The 23,291-nt window shown below is 58.9% G+C and overlaps 1 protein-coding gene across 1 annotated transcript in view; it reads left to right on the forward strand.

Moving 5' to 3' along the window:
• The first annotated feature begins 251 nt into the window (after positions 1-251).
• The window catches only part of WNT3A (Wnt family member 3A), a 43,404-nt gene continuing 20,364 nt past the window's right edge, over positions 252-23,291 (forward strand). The window contains exons 1-2 of the mRNA XM_045886106.1: positions 252-322; positions 14,585-14,826. Coding sequence (XP_045742062.1) covers positions 252-322; positions 14,585-14,826 — 313 coding nt within the window. The remainder of the gene's footprint in view (positions 323-14,584; positions 14,827-23,291) is intronic.

Raw genomic sequence — 23,291 nt, forward strand, 5'->3', positions numbered from 1 at the left:
GCGCTGCCCCGCCCCCGCCGGCCCGCGCCGCCCCGGGCCCCGGCCCGCCGCCCGGCCGCCGGCCCACCTGGCGCAGCGCCGCCCTCGGAGCCCGCGCACCCGCGCGCACCCGCGCACACCCGCGCACCCCGCGCACCTCGCGGCCGCAGGAGGGCCCAGCGCCGCCGCCCGCCAGCTCCCCGGGCCCGGCCCGCCCCGGCGCCCGTGCTCTCGGGGCGGACTCCCGGCCCTCCGCGCTCTCCCGCCCGGCGATGGCCCTGCTAGGATACTTCTTATTCCTCTACGGCCTGAAGCAGGCGCTGGGCAGCTACCCGATCTGGTGGTGAGTCTCCCTCGCGTCCGCCTTGGTCTCCCTCGGAGCGGCCGCGAGCCGCCGTCCCCTCGGGCAGGGCCCCGCCGTGGCCCGGAGCCCGCGCCCTGCCCCTCCGGCTTCGCGGGCGAGGGCGGGTTGTTTTCCTTGGCGGCCACTTTCGACCTGTTCGGGCCGGGGCTGGGACGCGGGTGTCGGAGCTTCCGGGGACATCGGCGTCCCGGGCCTAGAGGGGCCCCCGGCGTCGGAAGGGGCGCAGCGGCTGGGGAGAGGCGGGAACACGGTCCGCACAGAGGGCACCAAGAGCCAGGCAGCCTGCGGCCAAAGGAAGCCGGGAGGGCGAGCGGGTGCAGCGCGGGGGAGAGGGAGACGTTCCTTGAGGACCGTGTCTTACACGCACGCACACCTTAAAACAAAGTCGATGGGACAAGACCGAACAGCTTGGAGCGGCGCAGTTACGTAAAGACAGCGGGACCCGCCGGGAGTCCCGGCCGCCTCTCGGGCTGGCTCCGTGTGTGTGTGTGTGTGTAGGGGGGTGTCCGAGGGCCCTCTCCGTCAGCCCCGGTCTGGAGCGGGAGGGAAAGGGGGCTGCCGTGGGAGAGCGAGAAGGCATCCAGTGTGAAGGCTCTTGAGTGAGGCCCCACGTTTGAGAAGGCTGGGGCTTGCATCCTCCACCCAGAGGAGGCACATTTCAGTGAGAACCTTGGAAATCTGACGATGTGAACGCAGATGAACCAAAGGAAGGGTCCGAGGGTCCACCGCACACGTATCGGGGCCTGGGGGGAGTGGGGGGAGTCAGGGTTACCCTCCCTCTGGGTACCTAATTTGTCAGAGCCCCCATCCGCGGAGGTCACCCAGCTCGGGGGAAGGGGAAGGGGAGGAGGCGGTGTGCGGGGTTGCGCTCTGAGAAGCCCAAGATCCGACCAACATAGTTGGGGGGATGCGGCCAGAAGACCCGGAGTTGGAGAGAAGGCGCCCCACACGCATGCCTGCGGCCGCGCGCGCGCGCACACACACGCACGCACACACAGGAAACTTCTCCGACGGCTTGCCTGGAATTATAATAATTACGCCGAGGGGAAGGGGGGAACCGAGCGAGCCGAAGTACATCTAATCCGATAATAATTTTTCTCTTCGAGATGGTCCAGGAGCAGGGGCGCCCGGGTGGGGACGCGGGTCCAGGCGCAGCCAGGCGGGGCGGGGCGGGGAGGGGGATGGGAGGCCCCGGGCCCGTCCAGGGACCTGTGAGATGTGGTCGGGCCGCAATTCTGGGGCCCGGGCGGCCCACACCAGCGCGCGCCAACCTGCAGCGCCCTGTCGCCTTGAAGCGCGGGCTGGGGCCGCAGCGCCTGCGGCCGCGGGGACACTGACGCCCGCCCCGCCGGCCGCGGGGAGCCGGGGGTGGGGGCACGTCCGAGAGAGCCCCGTGGCCCGCGGCTCCCGCGCAGGCTTCTAATTAGAACCCACCGCCGCCACGTTCCTGGGCGCAGGAGGAAGCGCCCTTCGCCCCCGCGCTACTCCGGAAAGGAAGGGCCCTGCCACCAGCCTCCTGGCTACCCCACACCTTGGGATCTCTGTCCTGTTGGCCCTGAGGCTCCCTGGCCTTGACCTACTCCCCCCTCCACAAACACACACAGGTATGCACCCCCCCCCTTTGCACCTGGGCCACATGTGTTGCCTCTGAATGGACCCGCACATGCTCCGATGCAACCCTGCACTTTCCAGGTCCGTGGGGAGGGGCCCTTCCGCTCAGCAATCCAGCCAAGAAGAGTCTAGAGCAGCCCTTTGGCCGCAGAGAGAAGGGGTGCCATGGAACCCCCACTCCGTGATTCTGTTTCCTGAGGAGAAGCGTCTCCCGCAGACCCAACCTCAGGGCTCCCTGGGGACGGCTGGTTTGCCCGCAGACCAGCTGGACAGGGAAGGGAGCCAGGTCAGAGCAGAGAGGAGGGCTCACAGAGAAAGCCTCCGGGTTTCATAGCAGGGGAAAGCCTTTCCGTGTTCACGCCCTACCTGGCGGAGCCTCGCCCAGTGGCCCCTCCTTTCCCTGCCCTCCCTCCCCCCAGTGGGGCTGAGGGACCCTCTCTTTATAACTTCTCCCCTTCACGCCCAGCCTCCCTAATTGGTCGTTCTGTTTCATCCTCCCTGCCCCAGATGAAGCTGCTGCCCCCCCTTCTCCCCACCCCGTGCATATAAAAGTGAAAGTAAGGGGGCTTTCTCACCTGCGGGAAGACGGGAACGCGAGGAAACAGCCCAGATCGGCAGTAATCAGGCTTTTGAAGTTGGTGTGGCTCCCGGTGGGAGGGGGGAGGGAGAGGAGAGCGGGCGGCGGCGGGAATTCCAAGGGCCACCCGCTCCTCTGTGCCTGTGGAAACGTCCCTCACCCGGGGCGCCAGGGCAGGTTCCAGCCGAGCGGCAGAGACACACGGTCCCAAGACCCACATGTTGAGCGTGCGCCTTGGGGGCCCCTCCTGTGGCGGCAGGTCCCTCCCCTGTCCCCTGGGAAGGCAGGACTCTCAGGAGCTCCAGCAACGCAGAAGGGCCCCTGTGAACACAGGATGGCAGAGGGTCAAGAGGACACACCGAACACTGGGACCAGAACCCAGGAGGCTCTGGTGCTCCCAGGCGCGCTCTGGGCCCCCTCCTCCTGCATCTGAGGCTGGGCTGAGGGCATCTTGTAACCCTGGAGGCCTCGCCTGGGCCCTGCAGGCCAGCCTGGGTGCTGTCCTGCCCCGCCTCCAGCAGGAGACCAGGCCCCTCGCGCCCCCCCCCCCCCACCAGGCTGCTCTGCCCCATTCCCACCTGTTCCTGCCCGTTCTGGGCAGCCTGCCCACAGCCATCCGCCCCACACCCTCACTGCCCTGGGGTTACAGCCCCAGTGGCCGGCAGCTGCCTGGCCCTTCACCAGTGGCCGCCGGACCCGGGGTCCCCAGCACAGAGGCTGTGCCCTGGCGCAGACGGTACCTGGGCTGGCCCAGGACATACCCCTGCGAGGCCACCCCTGGGTCCGGTGCACAGCCTGGAACCTGCTCCCAGTGCAGTGCTCCCTGGTTCTGGCCCTCCCCAGCCGCCTCCCCACACACATCCTCGCTGCCAGGGGACTCCCAGCTAAGAGCCCCTAAGCCCTGCTTGCCCCCAGGAAGGCCAGCTCGGCCGCAAGTGTCCCCCCCCTCCAGAGCCTCCTCTCTGCATGGTCCTCCCCCGGCTGCCCCTCCGGGCCCCACATGGGTCCCCGCACGTGTCCACTGCTTCTGGGGTGCAGGTGCGCCTCAAGTTCAGAGGGCGTGGCCAGCGAGGAGCATTCCAGGGAGGGGGTGCCCTTGTGGGGTGAGGAGGAGGGGAGAGCTGTGGGGTTACCTGTCACGTGACTCTGACCTGAGGGCTGAGCTTCTCAGAGAGCAGGGCCCACGCACAAGACTTCCCTCCTGAGTTGCCCTGCCCCTGGTGAGTCTGCACCCCTGCGCCCCTCCCCAGGGCAGCCCTGCCCCTCACTGCTCCAACCTCCCTGCTCCCTCTGTCTGCCTGTCTGTGTCTGCGTCTGTCTGTCTCTCTGCTTCTCTTTGCCAGAGGCTGGTGAGGACAGTCGCTAGGCCATACGATCAGAGGAATCCAGACCGCAGGTGAACCCCTCTGGTGGTGTAGGACCTCAGGGTGCTGGGAGCAGGGTCCCCCCCCAACAGAGCCACCAGTGGCCACCCTTGTCTCAAGGACATGGTCAGAGACTGGTTCTATAGAACAACCAGGCAGGCACCCCCTCCATCCCTCCAGAGCACAGCGCACCTGCCTCCCCCCACCTCTGCTCCCCCGGCCTGGCTGCCCACTCAAGACTGTCTCTCCCAGGCCCCCTCCCTGCACCTCACTGGGCTCGCTCTTCTATAAGATGACTTTCTGCGGCGTTTGCATAAACCTGCTAGAATGCTTTGTGGCAGGAGGACCAGACGGGGAGCACAATTAGGGAGGAAATGGTCTGTAAAGCCACACCTCCCGCGGTGGGTCCTCCTGCAGGTCTCCAGCTGCAGGGCTGGAGGGGCCCTGTCCCCCAGGCGGCTGCCATCGTCCCAGCAGGGGAAAGCAGAGCCTGGAAACCCCACTGGCAATGACAGGACCTGTCACACTGGAAGTGGCCCCCAGGCCAGAGCCGTCCTGGCACAGTTGTCCACGAAGAAACAGGGACAGAAGCTGAAGACAGGGGACGCTTGGGGATGACATGGCGTCATGTACTTCTTTCATGCAGCATCTTTATGTACTTCGTAATAAGGGACTGGAAATGTAAAAAACCCCCGAGCCCAAGTTGTTAGGTCGAGAAGCACCTTCACATCGGCTGGCAAGCCTGAGTGGGGGCTCCCCGCCGGGCACCACCGTCTCTCCACACATGGCCACATGGAGACTTCACATCTGCCCCTTCTAAGCCTGGTTGAAGGATCGAGAAGCCTCAGGAGGCGGATGTGGGCTCTGGGCCGGCTTCCTGAGGATGACAGTCATGCCCATACGGTGCCGAGAGGTGGTGAGCTGCCCGTCATGGGGGCAGGAGAAGAGGCCCGAGAAGGCACAGCCTGCAGAGGCCCCGGCACCCTGACCGCCCCTTTGCGGAGCTAGCTGCGTCCCCAGCTGTGAAATCCCACGAGGGGTCTGTCCTTCCCGCTCTCCACCCTTCGGCCCTGCAGCTTCCCAGCGAGACCCTGTGGACCCAGGGAATGAATGATGGAGCCTCTCCTGGGAAACACGGAAAGCTACCGGGTGGGCTGTGCCCGGGATGGGAGGACACGGCTGAGCGTTCCCGCACGCCCTGGCTGAGTTCCCAGCTCTGGGGCCGGGTCCCCAGCACACACTGGGCAGCGCTGCCTCAGTCTCCCTCCCGGCCTTCCCAGGTGACACCCGGGAGGTGCCTCGCGCTTTGGTGCTTCCACATTCCTTCCCCAAGAAACGTGCCGCTGCCGCCCAGGGAAGCGGGCAAATGCATGGCCGCGGGCACAGGAGCCTCTGCCCGCCTGCCAGGACTTGCTCAAAGTATGTGTCAGTAATCCCAGCTCAGCCGGCGGGGCCGCGGGGGTGCTGGGGGGCTGCAGGCAGGGAGGGGTGGCCCAGCACGACCAGGGTCCTGCAGCTCCCCCTCCACGTGCCCTCCCGGGGCCCAGGGTGCATGAGCTCCGCGAGGGATCTTCCAGGCACCAGGGGCAGGAGCATGGAGGCACGGGCCCCTCGGATCCCACCCCCCGGAGGGCGGAGAGAGAAAGCAGCCCCGGGGGGACCCAGGCAGGTCGGCACCCTTAGAGCCCTCGGCCCTGTGGGGCTCCCACACGGCCAGCTGCGTCCAGAGAGGACAGAGCCCACCCATCTTGCTGGGCAGCCTGAGCCCACAGGCCACCGACCAGCCCCACACTCAGGGCTCTGGTCTGGGGACGGGAACCCCATGTCTCCGTGAGACCTCACACATTGTCCCCAAAGGGTTGACCCATGGGACCAGCCCGGGGCCCTCATCTGCAGAGACCCCCAGGGGCCTGCGTGGAACTCTGTGCCCTCGAAGGACAAGATGGGGGAGCAGCACCTTGCGGCCTAGGAGTAAAAGGCCACGCCAGAAGAGGCGGCAAGCTTCCGTGGGGCCTAGAGAAGGCGGCTAGCGGGGCTGGGGGCACAGAGCCTTTCCTGGAGAAGTGGCCCAGCCAACACCAAGGTGCAGATGGACCCGCCATGCCACGGCTCAGCTCCCGTCAGGGAGCCTCGGGTAGAGTGTGGCCCCCCCACTCCCTGGAGAGCTGGGGAGACTGAGGCCGGGAGGGGAAGCGAGTGACCCACGAGCTGGGGCCCTCGTCCTGCCCCCTGCCCAGGCCCAGCCGAGGCCCCGCGCACAGCGCCCCTCTGTCCTTGAGAACTGCCTGAAGCCGCCACTGGCCCCGGGACACTCATGGCCACAGGCAAGGGCACAGCGGTGCCCACAGCCCACGGGCGCGCCACGCCTGCTGCGATGTGCTGCCCAAGGGAAACCAAACAGGTCCAAAGACAGCCAAGAGCCGGCCGCCCTGCTGACACCTGCGGGGCCCAGCACACAGGTGTCTCCTCCGTCTGGGGCTCTGTACCCAGAGGGGCCGGGAGGGGCCGCCCCAGCCCCCCGCCCTGGCTGCGGCGCAGGCACGGCGGAACCCGGAGGGTGACGGCCACCAGCCCAGGCTGGGTCCTGGGCGCCTCCTTCCCCTGCGTGTTCTGGCCGGCACCTCTGCTCCACCCTGAGCAAGATGGCCTGGCAGGGCGCCCGGCCTTCGACAGCGCTGCCTCCCCGGGAGGGAGAAAACCATTAGCGCTGGCGGGCGGCGGGTGTGGTTCACGTGGCCCCAGCCACGGGCTGGGACTGCAGTCGAGGGGCTCTGTCCAGACTGCACACGTGTGCTCTGGGTGCAGGGCACACCCCCTTCCCGAGAAGCAGTAGCCTTCCCCGGCACCTGGAAGGCACACTGAGCCCGCCATCTTCCAGGACTCGCGTCACCCACACATGTCCCGGGTGACAGCAGCGCTGAGCAGAGCTGTCAGGTCCCGCTTGCGCTTCGCCTCTGCGCTGCACGTGGTCCGCGTGTCGGGGGCCTCCTCCCAGGCCCCGGGGGAGACCGCTGACACTGGGTCTCGGGCGTCGGCCCCTCTGCGGTGTGGACAGCCCTGCAGAAGGTCGCTCAGAGGGGAAGGGGTGCCGTGTCTAGGGGTGGGTGCCTTCAGTGTGGGGCGCTCTGGCTTCGAGGGGCCTTCGGGTATTGGGCGAGACGTCCAGCCAGGCAGCCGGGTGTTGGCGGCCAGTGCAAGGGTGGGTGCCTTCTGGGACGGCACCCTGCTCTGCAGGGAAGTGCACCGAATTCCTCACGGGCCGAATCACGGCGCCAGGTGCAGGGTGAAGGAAGTGGGCACAGCAAGGGTGGGGGCAGCCCCTGCCCCCCCAGACCCGCGGACCACCGCTCTGGGGACTATGGTACACCCCATCCCACTGCCCGTGAGAAGGGTCGGGACCTCACCGTGACCCAGACGGAGGGACAAAGGGCTACAAGCCCATGTCACCTGGACGCCACCAGCCCTCGAGGGAGCGGCCCTAAGTTAGGCGCCTCCCTTCCCTGTCTGGAACCGTTGGCACACCTGTAAACCCTGTGAGGCTGAGGGGGCAACTGGGGGATTAACCCAAAGCTCAGTGTGGGCTCCTGAGGGTTTGTGAGGCCTGGTCCATGCTGTGTCCGGTGGCCCCCCTCACAGTGCGGGGCGGGAAACCCCAGGTCACCTCCGCGGGGCCTGGGAGCGAGCAGCAACACCCTCTGGCCACCTCCGGAGAGACACCTGGGGCGTCAGCGGGCGAAACCGGGGCACAAAGTGCTCTATCGCAGCCGGGCGGGGGCAGGCACAGGCCGTCACTCACACTGACCCTCAGTGACCAGTCAGCAGTGGACATGGGGCTACACGGGGCCCAGGAGGCTCGTGGTGCTCAGGGTCGTTAGTGCTGGCCACTTGAGTTTTGTTGATAGATATGTCACATATCGGGCTTGTCACAGGCTGATGTGTGTTCCCCCAGACTCATGTATGGAGTCCTGACCCCCACGGTGACAGTGTTAGGAGGGGGGCCCCCACAGTGGGAGTGGTGTCCCTATCAGAAGAACGAGAGACCAGGGGTGACACCGATACGTGAGGATCTCAAGGAGGCGGCTGTCTGCAAGCCAGGAAGGAGGTCCTCGCTGGACCCCAAATCTGCCGGCAGCTGGATCCTGGACGTCCAACATCCAGATCAGGAGAACTAAATGCCGCCCAGCCTGTGGCGTTTGCTGAGCGGCCCACGCTTCTGAGACATTTGTCCCTAAGTGCTATTTGGTCCGCAGAGTATGCCATACATCTTAAGGGCGGCAGAGTATACGGAGAAGGGGGCCCTTGGGAGGCCATCCTGCCACATGAACACATGGACACGGGCCGAGATTCCTGGTCCAGGAGGTCCCAGGGCGCCATCCACAAGGCCGTGTGGGTCAGAGGGAGTCAGGTAGAGCGGGCCAGCTGAGCCCGCAGCCACACAGGTGACCTGGCAGGGCAGGTGGGGCAGCTGGGAGGCTGGTAGTGGCTAATGGTAGGCAGAGGCAGGAGGGATGCCAGGAGCCTAGATGGGAGAAGTAGCCAGCCTGCACAGGGATAGGCAGCAGACAGGGGAGGGGTGGCACCGGGGGACAGGGGAGGGGTGGTAGGGGGGAAGGGCGGTAAGGGGGGCAGGGGAGGGGTGGTATGGGGGCAGGGGAGGGGCGGCACGGGGGAGGGGCGGCACGTAGCGGGGCAGGGGGGGCGCGGCAGGGGAGGGGCGGCACGTAGGGGGGCAGGGGAGGGGCGGCAGGGGAGGGGAGGAGGCACGTGGGGGGGCAGGGGAGGGGCGGCACGTAGCGGGGCAGGGGGGGCGCGGCACGGCCCGCAGGAGGAGCTCGGGAGTCGAGCACAAAGGCCAAGGCGGCTGGCGATGGGGGCGCCGTGTCCACCGCTGGAACTGCACAGCGGGGGCCGGTCCCGGGTCTAAGCCGCTCGCAGGGCGAGTAGCCGACGGGACGCGGGTCTTCGCTGCGCACCCGGGGCCACCGTGCAGGGCTTCCAGCGGCTCACGCTCACCCGCCCGCTCGCGCTCTGCAGGTGGCAGTCTGGCTGGCTCGTCTGGGGTCCCCACTCGGGTGTCCAAGTGTTAGCCAGCCTGGGGGAAGAGCGTGCTCCCGACCTCGCCCGCTGTCACCCTTGGCAGCTTGCACTGGGGGGCCTTGCGGCTGCGCGCTGCGGGGACGCTCTCTGGTCCGGGGACGCGGCCTCCCCATCACAGGGCCCTGGGTCTCCAACTTCTGCTCCCAGCAGAGGCTGTGCTTGGAGAGCGCACGGGGGCTACGGAGACCCTGATTCACATCTGCCACACCGCGAGCAAGCGTGGCCTGTTGTCTGGTGCCCGCGGCCGGGTGGGGCCTCCCGGGGCCAGTCTGGGGGTGCCTGCTTCCCAGGGTTCAGAGCCCTGTGTCCCCTCCGGGAAGCTCCCGAGCAGCCTCGGCGCTCCGAAGGTGGGGCACGAGCCCAGGACCGGGACATGCCATCCTTGCTTGCCAGGGCGGAGGGGACGAGGGTGGTCAGCAGCAGAGAGCACAGAACGGTCATCTCAGGAGACAGCGGGGACACTGATTAGCCATAGCGTGGCCTCACGCGTTCGCGCTTTGCTGCAACCCTGTGTCAGTCCTGTGTCTTTCTTCTCTGCTTGGTTGGGGAGGGCTTGCCCCTGGTCCCACTGCACCCACCCCATCACGCTCACATCTTGGGGTGGGGAGACCACCCCGGTGACTTGCTGTAGGCCACAGGCTGTCTTTCCGCGGATGGCCTTTGTTCCCGGATATGACTCAGGAGCCAGCGAGCGCTCAGTGCTGTTGCCTGCTCCAGGCTCGGAGAACTTGGGGAGACGTAGGGCACAGGGACAATGGCGCCCCTCTCCTACTCAGTGCCTCCAGTCCCTGGTGAGACCCCTGGACAGGCCAGTGCATCACCATTCCCCAGAGGTGGCCACAGGCCCCTTGCAGCCCCTGCTCTTCTGCTTGGATGGAGCCTCTCCCCACCCTCCTGCCCTGCCCCTGGCCTCACCCTGAGCGCTCCCACTTCCTCCCAGAAGGGTGTGGGAGGAGGGAGTTACAGATTGTGGTTTTCCCAGCGCTGATGGATCGGGGTATCTACCTTCTCTTTCGGAATTTGGATCCTGGGCGTGTGGGGGAATAGTGCACGTCCAGTTTGGGCTTTTTCTCCCGCTTTATTGAGATATTACTGACACGTATGGCGAGAGGTTAAGGTGTACATGGTGATGATTTGATATGTGTATATATTACGAAACGATCACCACGATAAGGGTAGGGAGCGCCAGTTGAACCTTTAATGTTTTTTTTAACGGCTCCATCTTGCCTTTGAGGCCAAGCCAAATCTGGTGACCTCTCCTCACCCACGACACCGGCCCCCTCGTCTGTAGCTCTCCACCCTCCTCAGGCAGGGTCCGCAGCGCCCAGGCCCCCTTGGCCACCTGGCTCTGGAACACTTCTCTGGAAGAATTCAAGGAGGATCAGGCATTGGGTCTGGAGTGGGTGGGAGAAGAACCCGGCCAGGGTTGGTGGAGGCTGGAACAGCTGGGGCAGCATCTGGGCTGGCACCCTGGCCTCGCTCCCCGGCTCCGGGACGTGGCGAGCCGGGGCCTGCCCAGGAGGAGGGCCGGTCAGGTGGAGGTGCTGGGGGTGGGGCGGGCAGGAGCTGACTCAGCACCCCGGAACCGGGCTGCTGCCAGCAGCAGGGAGCTTGGAAGTCCCCGCTCTGCTTCCCCTGGAGGGTGGCTGGGGGGCGTGAAGGAGGCCTGATGGCAGGCAGCAGGAGATGCTCTTCCCTGCTCCGACCTGGGAGGTGGGAGGCCCCAGGAGGCAGGCTCTGTGCTCTGTGCTGCAGGTGTGGGGCTCCAGGGTGCACTTTGCCCCCCTCCCAGCCCCCACCCAGAATGAGTCGTGGCTCTGGCATCTGGCCAGGGAGCCAGCACCTCAGGACTGACAGAGTTGGTCTTTTTCCCCACTCCTTCTGAGTCTCCAGGCAAACCAGCACATTCAAGCAAGAGAGAGATGATCGAGTGCGTGGGTTTCCTTCTGGGCGGACTCTCCGCCCCCTCCTGGGCTGGGGCAAGGCGGAGCAACAGAAGAGCAGGCCCCAGGGAAGCATTCTGCCATGGGAGCCGTGACGGGAGACCCCCCAGCGCTCCAACGAGAGCGTCCTGCAGTCAGACCAGATGCAGGGCCCCGGCAGGAGCACCCGTGTGCCCACAACTCCTCTGCCTGGTTACCCCACAGCTAAGCACCCCCTCCAACCACCCATCTGTTCATCTCCCAGGCTCATGCCCCTGAGCACTCGGGCCGGCTCGTCAGTGAGGCCTCCCGGTTCGCGGAGTGGAGGAGCCAGAGCGGCCAGGGCAGCCTCACCTGGGGTGACCAGCTCATCCAGCTCACAGTCCTGCACAAACTGGGACAGGTGGTCCCCAGCCTCGCCCCACCAGCTGGCCTCCAAGGCACCACTCCTGGGGCTCCTGGATGCTCGGAGGTGCACAGATTGAAAACCCATCAGCCTGGGTCCCATGGTCACCTCCCTGGCCTGGTGTGGCCTCCAGGACTGGCCATAGCAGCCCCTTCTCAGTCGGAGGCAGAAAGGAGCCTGGCGAGTGACCAGCCAGGCCACCGGGAGGGAGGCAGGGGTGGACTCCTGTATGCAAAGGCCGTAGATTGCAGAAGGATCCTGAACCAGAGTCCACCCACCCCACCCCAGCACCTGCCCTCACAAGGCCGCCTGGCCACTTGCTTCTCGGGGACCCTCCCCCTGGGTCCCTCCACTCACGGGCGGGGCTGTCACCAACCCCTCCTGCTGACAGTCTCGGGTGAGAGCCGGGAATGCAGAGTGGGGAGGGGGCCCGCGGCCTGGGATGGCGTATGCTCCCAGAGCACTTGGTGAGAAGCCCACAGCATGGCTTCATGCCGGGCGGATGTGCGAGGTGGGGTTACCAGGGTTACTCCCAGAGAGAGCCTGACGTGAGCCTGGTGCGGGCAGGCCGCGCACGGACTCGGGCCGTGGCCCCTGGGGCCGTGACAGGGGCCGCTGGTGGGTGGGGGCGTTGGCCCTGGCAGCACATGCAAGGATGTTCTGACGGAGAATGGGGCTGAGTACAGGTTCTGTGGGGGGGCTCCAGCCAGAGCCACAGATGCGGCCTGTCTCCCCACATCACCCCATGGCCTCCCCTGTCCTCTCTGCCCCCACCCTGTGCTCTGACCCAGCCAGGCCCATCTTCTCAGGCTGGATGCCTCACTTCCACCACTGGCCCCCGAGGTCAGAGAACCCTGATGTCGGCCGCATGCCGCCTCTCGGCCCTTGCGTAGCCCACGTGCCCAGCTTCCCTCCCATCCTGCCACCCACCTGCTCGGCTGGTCCACTGGGAAATGCGGGGTTCCCCACGGGGGCAGCCCCTGCGGTCTCCACTCAGAGCTGTCCCTGCAGGCCAGGGTAGGAGAGCAAGGCCCAGACCACAGCACACCTTCTAGAGAAGCAAGACCACACCAGTAGGTGAGGCAGAGAGCTGGTCTTTCTGGAAACTGCGGGGTTCACGGCACTGTGGGGGCAGGTGTGGAGGAAGTGTGGGGAGAGTCGGGTCTGGCTCAGCACCTGGCACTCAGCATGGTCTGCAAGTAGTGAAGGAACCAGCCAGGGAACAAGCCCATCATGGATGAGCCAGCCCCCCCATCCCAGGCCATACTGGGCGGCACACTCAGGGGCCGGGAGGCCTGCGGCGTCTGCACGAGGTCATGTCTGGTTTGTGTGGCTCATCAAGGCACTGGAGTCAGGACAGACGGGACCTGTGGGGGGGACTGTGCCGGGGGAGGGGGTGTCAGATATTGGGGCTTGAATGTGGGAGAGACCCACGCTGCCAGGAGCGTCATCTGAAGGTGCGGACCATCCGGGACACGGGCCCACTGCCCACGGGAAGGAGGCTTGACTCAGGCACCCAGTTGCAAGATGCTGCGCTCTCCTGGGGAGAGACAGGTTTTAACTGTTAAGGGATGTTCTTGAGCAGGAGGAGGGGAAGGCGAGGACACAGTGGACGTGAGGGCATGCCCAGGAATGTGGGGAAACACACGCCATTGGTGGGTTTGCCCAGGAGAGCACGGCAGAGGTGGGAAAACTGCCCACTCCCCAGCTGGCTTCCCAAGTAAGGCAGAGCTGCCGCAGAGGGAAGGCCAGGAGGGTGACCTGCATGGGACCAGGGGAACAGGGCACTAGGCGTGGCCACAGGGACCAGGGGGACAAAGCCTGGGTCGCTGGAGGGACCGCAGACAGCGCAGGGCCTGCAGGGCATGCGGGGAGAGCCCACAGAGCGGACTCCAGCAGGACCGCAGTGAGGAAGCTCTGGTGCTGAAGGGCATGGGCTTCGAGCCTCAAGGAAAGGCAGCCTTGAAGATTTGGAAGGAGGAGGAGCGAAGGGTCAAAGCATCGCCTGTGTATCTCCCGAGGGTAGGTTTGTTTCTCTGACAGACAGTGCTTCCCAGCTTGTCGTGGCTCTGACCACAGCTGGATGGAACTGGGTTAGACCCAAGGTAGGACTTAGCTGAGGTCACGGCCATAACGCAGCTGTGTGGGCCGCTGAGGGACCCAGAAGCCTCTGTCCCTCCTGTCTGGGTGGTCAACCTCCCAGGGCACAAGAAGAGCCTCTGGGGTTCAGCTGAGGCTAATGAAGCCATCATTGACTCAGCTTCTTCCCCAAAGGAGACCCAGGCCCTCCCGCCTGGAGACACCCAGATCAAGCCACCAAATACGCAGGGACCTTCCTGCCAGGCTGGGGGGCTTCTCTGCATCTCCGCTCCGGGCCTGGGACGCAGCGCACCCAGCAGCCCAGAGGAAGGAGAGCGATGGGAGAGCGCGTGCGAGACCCAACCCGGGTGGCACTGGGCGGGGGCGTGCCCGGGAGCGGCCTGCGGCCTGCAGGGGCAGCGGGATCCAGGGTCGCCGGGGGAGCGGGCGGGGGCGTGCAGGGGCGGCGGGATCCGGGGTCACCCGGGGGAGCGGGCAAGTGTTACAACTTGTCACCCATCTGATTGTAGAAGCTCTTTCCTATATGTCCGCAAAAGGACCTGGCACTTTTTCTTTGAAATCAAGGTGTAATTACATACAGTAAAATGGACACGGTTTGGTGGGTCTTGACACACAAACACGTGTGTAACCAACACTCCCGTCCATCACAGAGCGCTCCCATCACCCAGCCCGGTGCGCTCCAGTAGAACTCTCCACAGGGACCGGAAGGTCCCATTTCTAACCAACCACCTTGGTAGCCACGGCCACGTTGGCTGGTGGGACTGAGAAACCAAACCTCTCTCCTCGTTTGTGGTTTCACTTACTTTAAGTGTCACCGGTGCGCGCGGTGAGTGGGAGGCGTGAGGGGCGAGGTTCCCTCCCGCGCCTTCCACTCGGGCCGGTCCTCCAACCTGAGCTCAGGAGGACCCTGCGCCCTGGTTTGGGCCCCCATCCGCGACTGCGCCGGCCCCCATCAGCAGCGCACTGTGCTCAGTTTCTGGCCGGGGCGGGGCAAACAGTAGCTGTCCACCCTTGCTCCTGTGGGTGCGGACTTGGCTGGCTCCGGGCTGGTCCCAGTGCTGCTAATGTCCCCGGGGGTTTTGGCCGCTGCTGTGCCCCGTCTGGCCGGGGTCACTCCCTCCTCTGAGCACCGCCCCCGCAGCTGACCGGTCTCCTCCTCCCCAGGTCCCTGGCCGTCGGGCCCCAGTACTCTTCCCTGGGCACTCAGCCCATCCTGTGCGCCAGCATCCCCGGCCTGGTCCCCAAGCAGCTGCGCTTCTGCCGAAACTACGTGGAGATCATGCCCAGCGTGGCGGAGGGCATCAAGATCAGCATCCAGGAGTGCCAGCATCAGTTCCGCGGGCGCCGCTGGAACTGTACCACTGTCAACAACAGCCTGGCCATCTTCGGCCCTGTGCTGGACAAAGGTACGTGGGGCGCCCTTCACGGCCTTCGGGTGGAGGCGGCAAGCCAGGCGGGTGGTGCCACAGGGCCAAGCAGCCCCCTTCACGGGCAGGAGCCGCTCTGTCTTGATCTGCCTCCGTGTCTCCCCTGTGCTCCGCCTGGGAACGGCATCTCCAGCAGGTTGACCTGCCGTGCAGACCTCATTTCTCTGCACATCTCCCAATGTCACCTGTTCTGGGGGTTTCCTGGAGCTTGGAGTGAGGTAGTTTCTCGCAGAGATTCCTCCCGTTTCCCCTTCCCCAAGGAGAAGGCTTCCCACAGGAACCAGGCCTTCAGGGGGGTCTTGGAGAGAAAACACAATTTTTTTTTTTAACAGAAGGAAGGGAGGAGGGGTGGGCGCGGACAGAGCCACACTTCAGGAGTTATCCAGGGTGCTGAGGCCAGGGAGTTGTTTTAGGAAGAGGTAAAAGATGAGGGTTGGGCATTGGTTAACTCTTGGTGAAGAGCAAATTTCCACCAAAGATAGTGGTTTGCACAGTAATAACCATGTGATGAGCGTCCCAACGTCTGCGAATCAGAGGGCAGCAGGGCTGCGCCTCAGCTGGTCCCCGCACTTTCCCACGTCTGGCAGCCGAAGCTGCACTCAGCAGGATCACCTGAAAGTGGCCTCTGCAATATGATGGCTGGGGAGGCAGAAAGGCTCCTTTCACTCAGCATGATGTTTTCAGGATTGGTCCACATGCCCCATGGGTCAGCACTTCCTTCCTTCCCATGGGTGAATGGTATTCCACTGTGTGGATCGGCTGCATTTTATTATGCATTCATCGTTGATGGTCATTTGGGTTATTTCCACCTTGTGGCTATTGTGAACGGAGCTGCTATGGACATTTTTGTACAAGTATCTGTTGGAATACCTGTTTTCAAATCTTTGGGATATATTCCTAGGAGTGGGGTTGTTCTGTATACGATTTGGGGGAAACACCACACTGTTTTCCACAGGGGCTGCACCATCTTACATTCCCATGAGCAATGCGCGAGGGTTCCAGTTTCTCCACATCCTCACCACCACGTTATTTCTGCCTCTTTCCTTATCCAGCCCAGGGGGTGCGAAGGGGTATCGCATTGTGGTTTTTATTTGCGTGTCTCTGATGGCTGATGATGTTGAGCATCTTTTCATGGGCTTGTTGGTCATCTGTATCTTCTTTGGAGAAGCATCTATTCAAATTCTTTGCCCAATTTTTTAAAAGATTTACTTATTTATTTGAGAGAGAGAGCACAAGGAGGGGAGAGGCAGAGGGAGAGAGAGAATCTCAAGCACAGAGCCCAACTTGGGCTCGATCCCACGACCCTGAGATCATGACCTGAGCCAAAACCAAGAGTCGGATGCCCAGTTTACTGTGCTACCCAGGTACCCCTGCCCAGTTTTTTTTTTTTTTTAAGATTTTATTTATTTATTGACAGAGAGAGACACAGCGAGAGAAGAGATACAAGCAGGGGGAGTGGGAGAGGGAGAGGCAGGCTTCCCGCGGAGCAGGGAGCCCGATGCGGGGCTCGATCCCAGGACCCTGGGACCATGACCTGAGCCGAAGGCAGACGCTTAATGACTGAGCCACCCAGGCGCCCCCCTGCCCAGTTTTTTAATTGGGGTGCTTGCTTGTCTTTTTGTTGTTGAGTTGTCAGAGCTGTTTATATATTCTAGACACTGAATTTTTATCAGATCCATGATCTGCGAATAATTTCTCCCATTGTATAGGTGGCCTTTTCATTGTTGTGACAGTGTCCTAGAATGCACAAAAGTTTTAAATTTTGGTGAAGTCCAATTTATATATTGAAATGTCATATCAAAGTAAGCATTGCCTAATCTAAGGTTACAAAGACTTACACTTATGTTTTCTTCTAAGAGTTTTATAGTTTGATCTTTTACATTTAATCTTTGATTTATAGGGAGTAAATTTTTGTGTATGGTGTGAGGTCGGGGTCCAACTTTATTCTTTTGTATGTGGAAATCCAGTTATTCTAGCACCATCTGTTGTTGAACAGATTATTTTTTCCCCATTGAATGGTCCTGGTCCCATTGTCAAAAATCAATTGGCCATGGATGTATGGATTTATTTCTGACTCAATTCCATTCCTTTGCTCTATATGACTATCCTCTTGCCAATTCCACACTATTTTGATGGCTATAGCTCTGTAGAATGTTTTGAAGTCAGGAAGTGCCAATCAAATCCTCCATTCTGTTTTTCTTTTACAAGATTATTTTGACAATTTGGGTCCCTTGTAATTCCATTATGAATTTTAGGATCAACTTCTCCATGCCTGTGAAAAAGGCTTTTGGGATTTTCATGGGCATTACATTCAGTCTGTAGATTATTTAGTGGAGTATTGCCATATTAACAATAATAAGCCTTCTAATCTATGAACATGGGATGACTTTCTGTTTATTTAGGTTCTCCTTGGTTTCCTCCAGCAACATTTTGTAGTTTTCAGCGTATAAGTCTTGTACCTCCCTCAGTAATGCATTTCTAAGTATTTTTTTTTCCTTTTTGATGTTATTGTAAATGGAATTGTTCTCTTATTTTCCTTTTTGGACTATTCGTTGCTACTATATAAAATACAAATAATTTTTGTTTTGATCCTGTATCCTGCAACTTTGCTTAATTTTTTGGTAGCTTTGAGAAGTTTTTTGTAGGTTCCCTAGGACTTTCTATGTATAGGATCATGTCACCTCTGAATGGTAACAGTTTTAATTCTTCCTGTCCAATTTGTATACCTTTGATGTCTTCTTCTTGCCTAATTGCTCTGTGTTGAGTAGCAGTGGTGAGAGTGGCCACCCTTGTCTTTTTCCTGATCTTAAGGAGAAACATTTCAGTCTTTCACCATCGAGTAAGAGGTTTGCTGTGGGTTATCCATAACAGCCCTTTATCAGGTTGAGGAAATTCATTTCTATTCCTCATCTGTTGAATTTTTGTATCATGAAAGGATGTTGGATTATATCAAATGCTTTTTCTGCTCCAATTAAGATGCCCATGTGGTTTTATTCCTTCATTCTCTTAACATGATGTGTTATTATTGGTTGATTTTTCTACACTGAAGCACCCTTGCATTCTTGGGATAAATCCCCATTGGTCATGGTCAATAATCCCTTTAACATGCTGGAGGATTTGGTTTGCAAGCATTTTGTTGAGGATTTCTGCATCAATATTTACAAGGGACATTGGTCTGTAGTTCTCTTTCCCTTTAGTGTCTTTGTCTGACTTTGATATCAGGGCAACACTGGCCTCAGAGAATGAGTTAGCAAATGTTTCCTGCTCTTCTGCTTTTTGTAAGAGCTTGAGGAGGATCGGTGTTGATTCTTCTTTAATTGTTTGGTAGGATCCACTGGTGAAGCTTTGCTTTCTTGGGAGGTTTTAAGTTACTGGTTCAATCTCATTACTTGTTATAGGTCTGTTCAGATGTTCTATTTCTTCTTAAGTCAGTTCTGGTATTTGTGTGTGTCTAGGAATGTATTCATTTCATCTAGGTCAGTGTTTCATTTGGAAGAATAGCCTTGCCAAATGTAGAATTCTTAGTTGACAGTGTTTTCCTTCAGTACCTGATATATATCACCACTGCCTTCTGACTCTGGTTTCTGATGAGAAATTGTGTGTTAGTCTCATGCAGAACCCTTTGTACCTGACAAGATGCCTCTCGCTGTTTTAAAGATTCTCTTTGTCTCTGTCTTTAGATGGGTAATTAAAATATGTCTCAGTGTGGATCTCTCTATATTTATACAACTTGAAGTTTGTTGAGCTGCCTGGAAATATTAATTCAAGTCCTTTATCAAATTTGAAACTTTTGGGCCATTATTTCTTCAAATATTCTTTCTGCCTATTTCTCTCTATCCTCTCCTACAATGTGGTGTTTGTTGCTACATTTGATGGTGTCCCACAGGTCTGTTCATTTTTCTTCATTCTTTTTTCTTTCTGCTCCTCAGACTGCATAATTGCAATTACACTATCTTCAGGGTCACTGATTCTTTCTTCCGCTGCTCAGCTGTGCTGTTGAAAACCTCTAACAAATATTCTGTTTCAGTTATCGTACTTGTCAGCACCACAATTTCTATTTGGTTGCTTTTTGTAATTTCTATCTCTTCACTGATATTCTGTCTTTGTTGAGACTTTGTTCTCTTGGTTTCTTTTATCCCTTTGAGCATATTTAGGACAGTTGATTCAGAGTCTTTGCCTGGTACATCCAATATTTGTGCTTCCTTGGGATACTTTCTGGTAATTTCCATTTTCTGTGAATGGCTTGTACTTCCTTGTGTCTTTGCATGCCTTGTAATTTTTTGTTGAAATCTGTGCCTTTTGATCATTATGAGATGGTCACTGAGGAAATCAAATTCTTTCCACTCCTCAGAGTTCGGTGTGCTTGCTGTGGGTTGTAGTTGCTTGTTTGTTTAATGACTTGTCTTTAGCTTGTGGTCAGCTAGCGGTTTGGCAAAAATTTCCTTAATGTCTTGGAGGTGAAAAAAAAAAAAAGAAAACAAAGCAAAGAAAGAAGACTTCTCTGGTCTTTGCAGATTGTCTGTGTTGTGCAGGCTTTCAACATTAGCTTGTCTGCTCACAGCCCTGCCTTAGCCTTTGGTTCCTGCCTGCACTGAGCCTGAAGATCAGCTGTGGATGGAAGTCCACAATCTCTCCTGAGCATGCTCTCTGCCCTTGGTGTGCACATGGCTTTAACTCTCCTGGTACACACAGCAGCTTTTCAAACCCTTCATTCCCCAAAGCAAGTCTCCCCAACCTTTTTCCCCCAGATGATTACTATGTCTATTGTTGGCCCCAACTATAATTTTTTGCTCCATACGACAACACTTGTTCATTTGATTTTCAGTGTTTTCCAGGAATATCCTCTGCTTAGCCACTGTTCTACCCTGAGAGAGTTCTGAGGTAGGCATCAGTTTTTCAGGTCAAAACACACAAATTCTTGAGGAGCAGCCTCCACTCTGCTCCTTCTGGAACCATCCACCCACATGGGAACAATTCACATTGCCACCTCAAGACTTCACTGTGCCAGGCAGGGTGGTGCTGTGACCAAGTAAAAATGCCTCAAAGCTCTGCTAACTTGTCAGAGACACCTTTTCCTTGATTCAGCATTTGCTTGGTTGCTAAAAACCTTGAACTCCCTTCCAGGGCTCTGATAGCATTGGCTCTGACAGTTTCTGCCCCATTCTTTCCACGTTTCTGTGGAGGGATGGGCCCTTGGAGCTCCTCACTCTGCCATTCTGCTGATGCCACTCCATACCATCTTGCCCAAACTGGCCTTAGAGGCCAGACAGAGCCACATTCTGTTAGTGGAGGCAGTTACAAAGGCTCACTTGGGTTCTAAGGTAGGGGACCCAGACTGCACCCCTCAGTGGCATATCGAGGTCCCCAAGGGAGACAAGCATGAAGGATGGAACATGCACCGGTGCAGCTACCTCTGGAATGCGGAGGAAGGAAGGACAAGAGATGTCTGGGAGGAAGATACAGTGGGCCCCCAGACCGCTAGTGTGCATGGAGGGGAAGACAGCTGAGGAGGGTCCCGAGAGTGCAACCAAGCATTGCAGGGAGGGTTGGTGGTGCCAGATTGCCTTTGTGCAAGGGCCTGAGGCTCCCCTACTTCAGGCCCACAGGCCATGTAGGGAAGGGAGGGGGAGCACACCATGTGACCTTGACTGGTGAGTCAGTTGGCTTCCTGGAGTGTCAGCGTCCCTGTCTATAAAATGGGAGACTAACTGCCACTCAGCTGACTTCACAGAGCTGCTGGTAAGGCTAATTACATGGTAGTCCCCACGGGGACAGCTGCTGTCGTGTGTGGGAGGAGTTAGGGTCACAGGATGCTGTGGTACATCAGCTGTGTGAGGGCCTGTGTGTGTGTGTGTATTTGTAAGTGTGCGTGGTGTGGTGTGGTGTGCTTGCATGTATGTGTGCATTTATGTGGTGGGTGGGTGTACATGTATGGTATATGCATATGTGTGCGTGAGTGTGTGCATGCATGTGTGTGGTGTGTGTGTGTGTATGCATCTGTGAGCACACATGTGTGTGAACGAACGTACACATTCATGTGCATGCAGGTGTGTGCACATGTGCACACACCAGTATGGTGAGGTTGCCACCCACACGGGTCCTCTGCTGTGCCAGAGGTGTTGTGGCCTGAGGAGACATATTCAGCTGGCCCCTAGACACCCCTGAATGCTTCCTGCCCCCCCCAGGTGAGAAGAAATGTCAGGGATTTCAGGAAGGAGACGGAAGCCTGACCTACCTGAAGCAGCTGCCAACTGGGTGGTGGAGGGAGGCAATGTCGGGTGGGGTCAGACCCCACCTGGAAGCCAGGAAAGGAGGCATGGGCTTACTTCTGGGCTCTATTCTACCCCATGGTCCACATGTCTGTTCTCTGCCTGTTCTGCAGTACAGCTGGAAATCAGGAAGTGTGAATCCTCCAACTTTGTTCTGTTTTTTCGAGACTGTCTTCACTATCCAGGACCCCTTGCCATTCTGTATGGATTTTAGGATCAGCTTGTCAGTTTCTGCAAAAACAGAAGCTCACATTTTTAGGGAGTGTGTTGAATCTGCAGATCACCTTGGGGAATATTGCCATCTTGATATTAAGCCACCCAATCCATGAACATGGGATGTCTTTCCATGAATTTAGGCTTTCTTCAGTTTATTTCAATGACATCAGGCACTTTTCAGCATACAAACCTTGCACTTGCTTTGCTAAGTCAATTCCAAAGTATTTTACTCTTCTTGATGCTGTTGTAAGTGAAATTGTTTCCTTAATCTCACTTTTGGATTGTTCATTGCTGGTGCATAGAAAAGCATGATTGGTTTCTAATATCAAGCTCATGCTCTGTAATGTTGCTGAAGGTTTATCAGTTCTGAGAGATGTTTTGTGCATTCCGTGGGATTTTCATATCATTGGCTAACAGGAACAGTTTTCCTTCTTCCCTCAAATCTGGATACCCTTTTTTTTTCTTGCTCCTTGCCCTGGCTGGAGCCTCTGGGACAATGTTGGGTGGCAGTGAGCAGAATGAGCACCCCTGATTTCCTCCTAATCTGAAAAATGGCTTTCAGTCTTTCACCACTGGGTATACAGTTCTTAAGTTTTAAAGATCCAGGTGTGAGGATCTTCATTCATATCAATCAATTGGTGACATGAGAGAGTTTTGATATAACGTGGCTCTCAATTCTTTGAGTTTTTTTTCTGAGTTATATGTGACAAAAATCACATAATGATCTATTATCAAAAATTTTAAAAATCTGTCAGCTCGTGGCCCGGTTGGGTCCTCCTTTCACTCTGTGGAAAACAAGGAGTTGGATGATGACCTGATTTGCACAGAGCTCCATGGCCCAGTTGTTATCAACATGGCCTGGAAGCCTGCGGTCCCCTCCTGGGACAAGTGGGAGATGGTGGTTGTAGGGGTGCAGGCAGAGAGGAAGGGAGGATGCCTTGGAACCACCCATGCTGTCCAAGGATCCTGGCCCATTTCCATGCACCCCCCTGGGATACACAGACCTGCCTTGGAGTCCTCTGGGGTAAGCCATCATTCCCACTGGGATGCAGCATCACCCTCCCTGGCCACAAGTTCCATCCTTTCCCTATATGTTCATACACTGGGCTGCATCATCTCAGAGCCAAACCCACAACTCTCCAGTTATGCTCAGACATGCCTGCAAGCTCCTCAGTCGGGGTGGCCCCAAGGGCCTTTGGCCTCTGCACCCACTCTCTGCCGCTCTGCCCTTCTGCATTACCACCAGCCCCTCCCTGGGCCCTCTCCTGGGGCCTTATCCACTCCCCACCTGCTTCAGACATCGCTGCTGCGTACAGACTTCCCTGCCCATCCAGGGCGACCTGCCTCTGCACCCCGTCCTCACTGCTCCCCACAGTCTGAAACTGGCTCCATCCCTGCAATCTTCATTCTCTCCAGCTCCATCTTATCTTTCAGCCCTCTGCCCAGGCCCCCAGAGCTGCCCCATGTTTCCTGACCCCGTCCCCACCACCACTCTCCCGGGACAAGCACCAGGCCCTGCAGGGTACCCTCAGGTCTGTTGGGGTCCCCTGTCACACCCAGCAGGTGTTCCTGCAGCACAAACGGAAGGCAGCTGCTAGGGGAGTGCCGAGGAGTGCTTGGCACAGAGCTGGTGTTTCAGAAGGAGGTGCTGAGCAGATGGCTGGGCTTCCCAGGGGAGGTGGCACCTGAGCTGGATCTCAAAAGTTTTTCTCTCTCTCTTTAAAACATGTTTACGGTGCTTTCTGGGGCTGTGCTAAGTGTTTTAACACGGCAGGAACTTGAGTCCTAACCCCCATCCAACCAACTGCTGCTAGGGTTGCAAGTGAGGACGCCGAGGAGCAGTGCAGGGGTCAGGCCGGGACTCCTGTGTGGGGGTCTGTGGGGTGCTGGAATACCTGACAGGGCTCTGGGAGGAGAGCAGAGCTCTCTGCTGGGACAGCAGGCCCTCCTGTGCCCAGG

This window comes from Mirounga angustirostris, unplaced genomic scaffold, assembly GCF_029215605.1.
Source record: "Mirounga angustirostris isolate CCGP_5_RB_7025 unplaced genomic scaffold, mMirAng1.0.hap1 SCAF_7, whole genome shotgun sequence".
NCBI lineage: Eukaryota > Metazoa > Chordata > Mammalia > Carnivora > Phocidae > Mirounga > Mirounga angustirostris.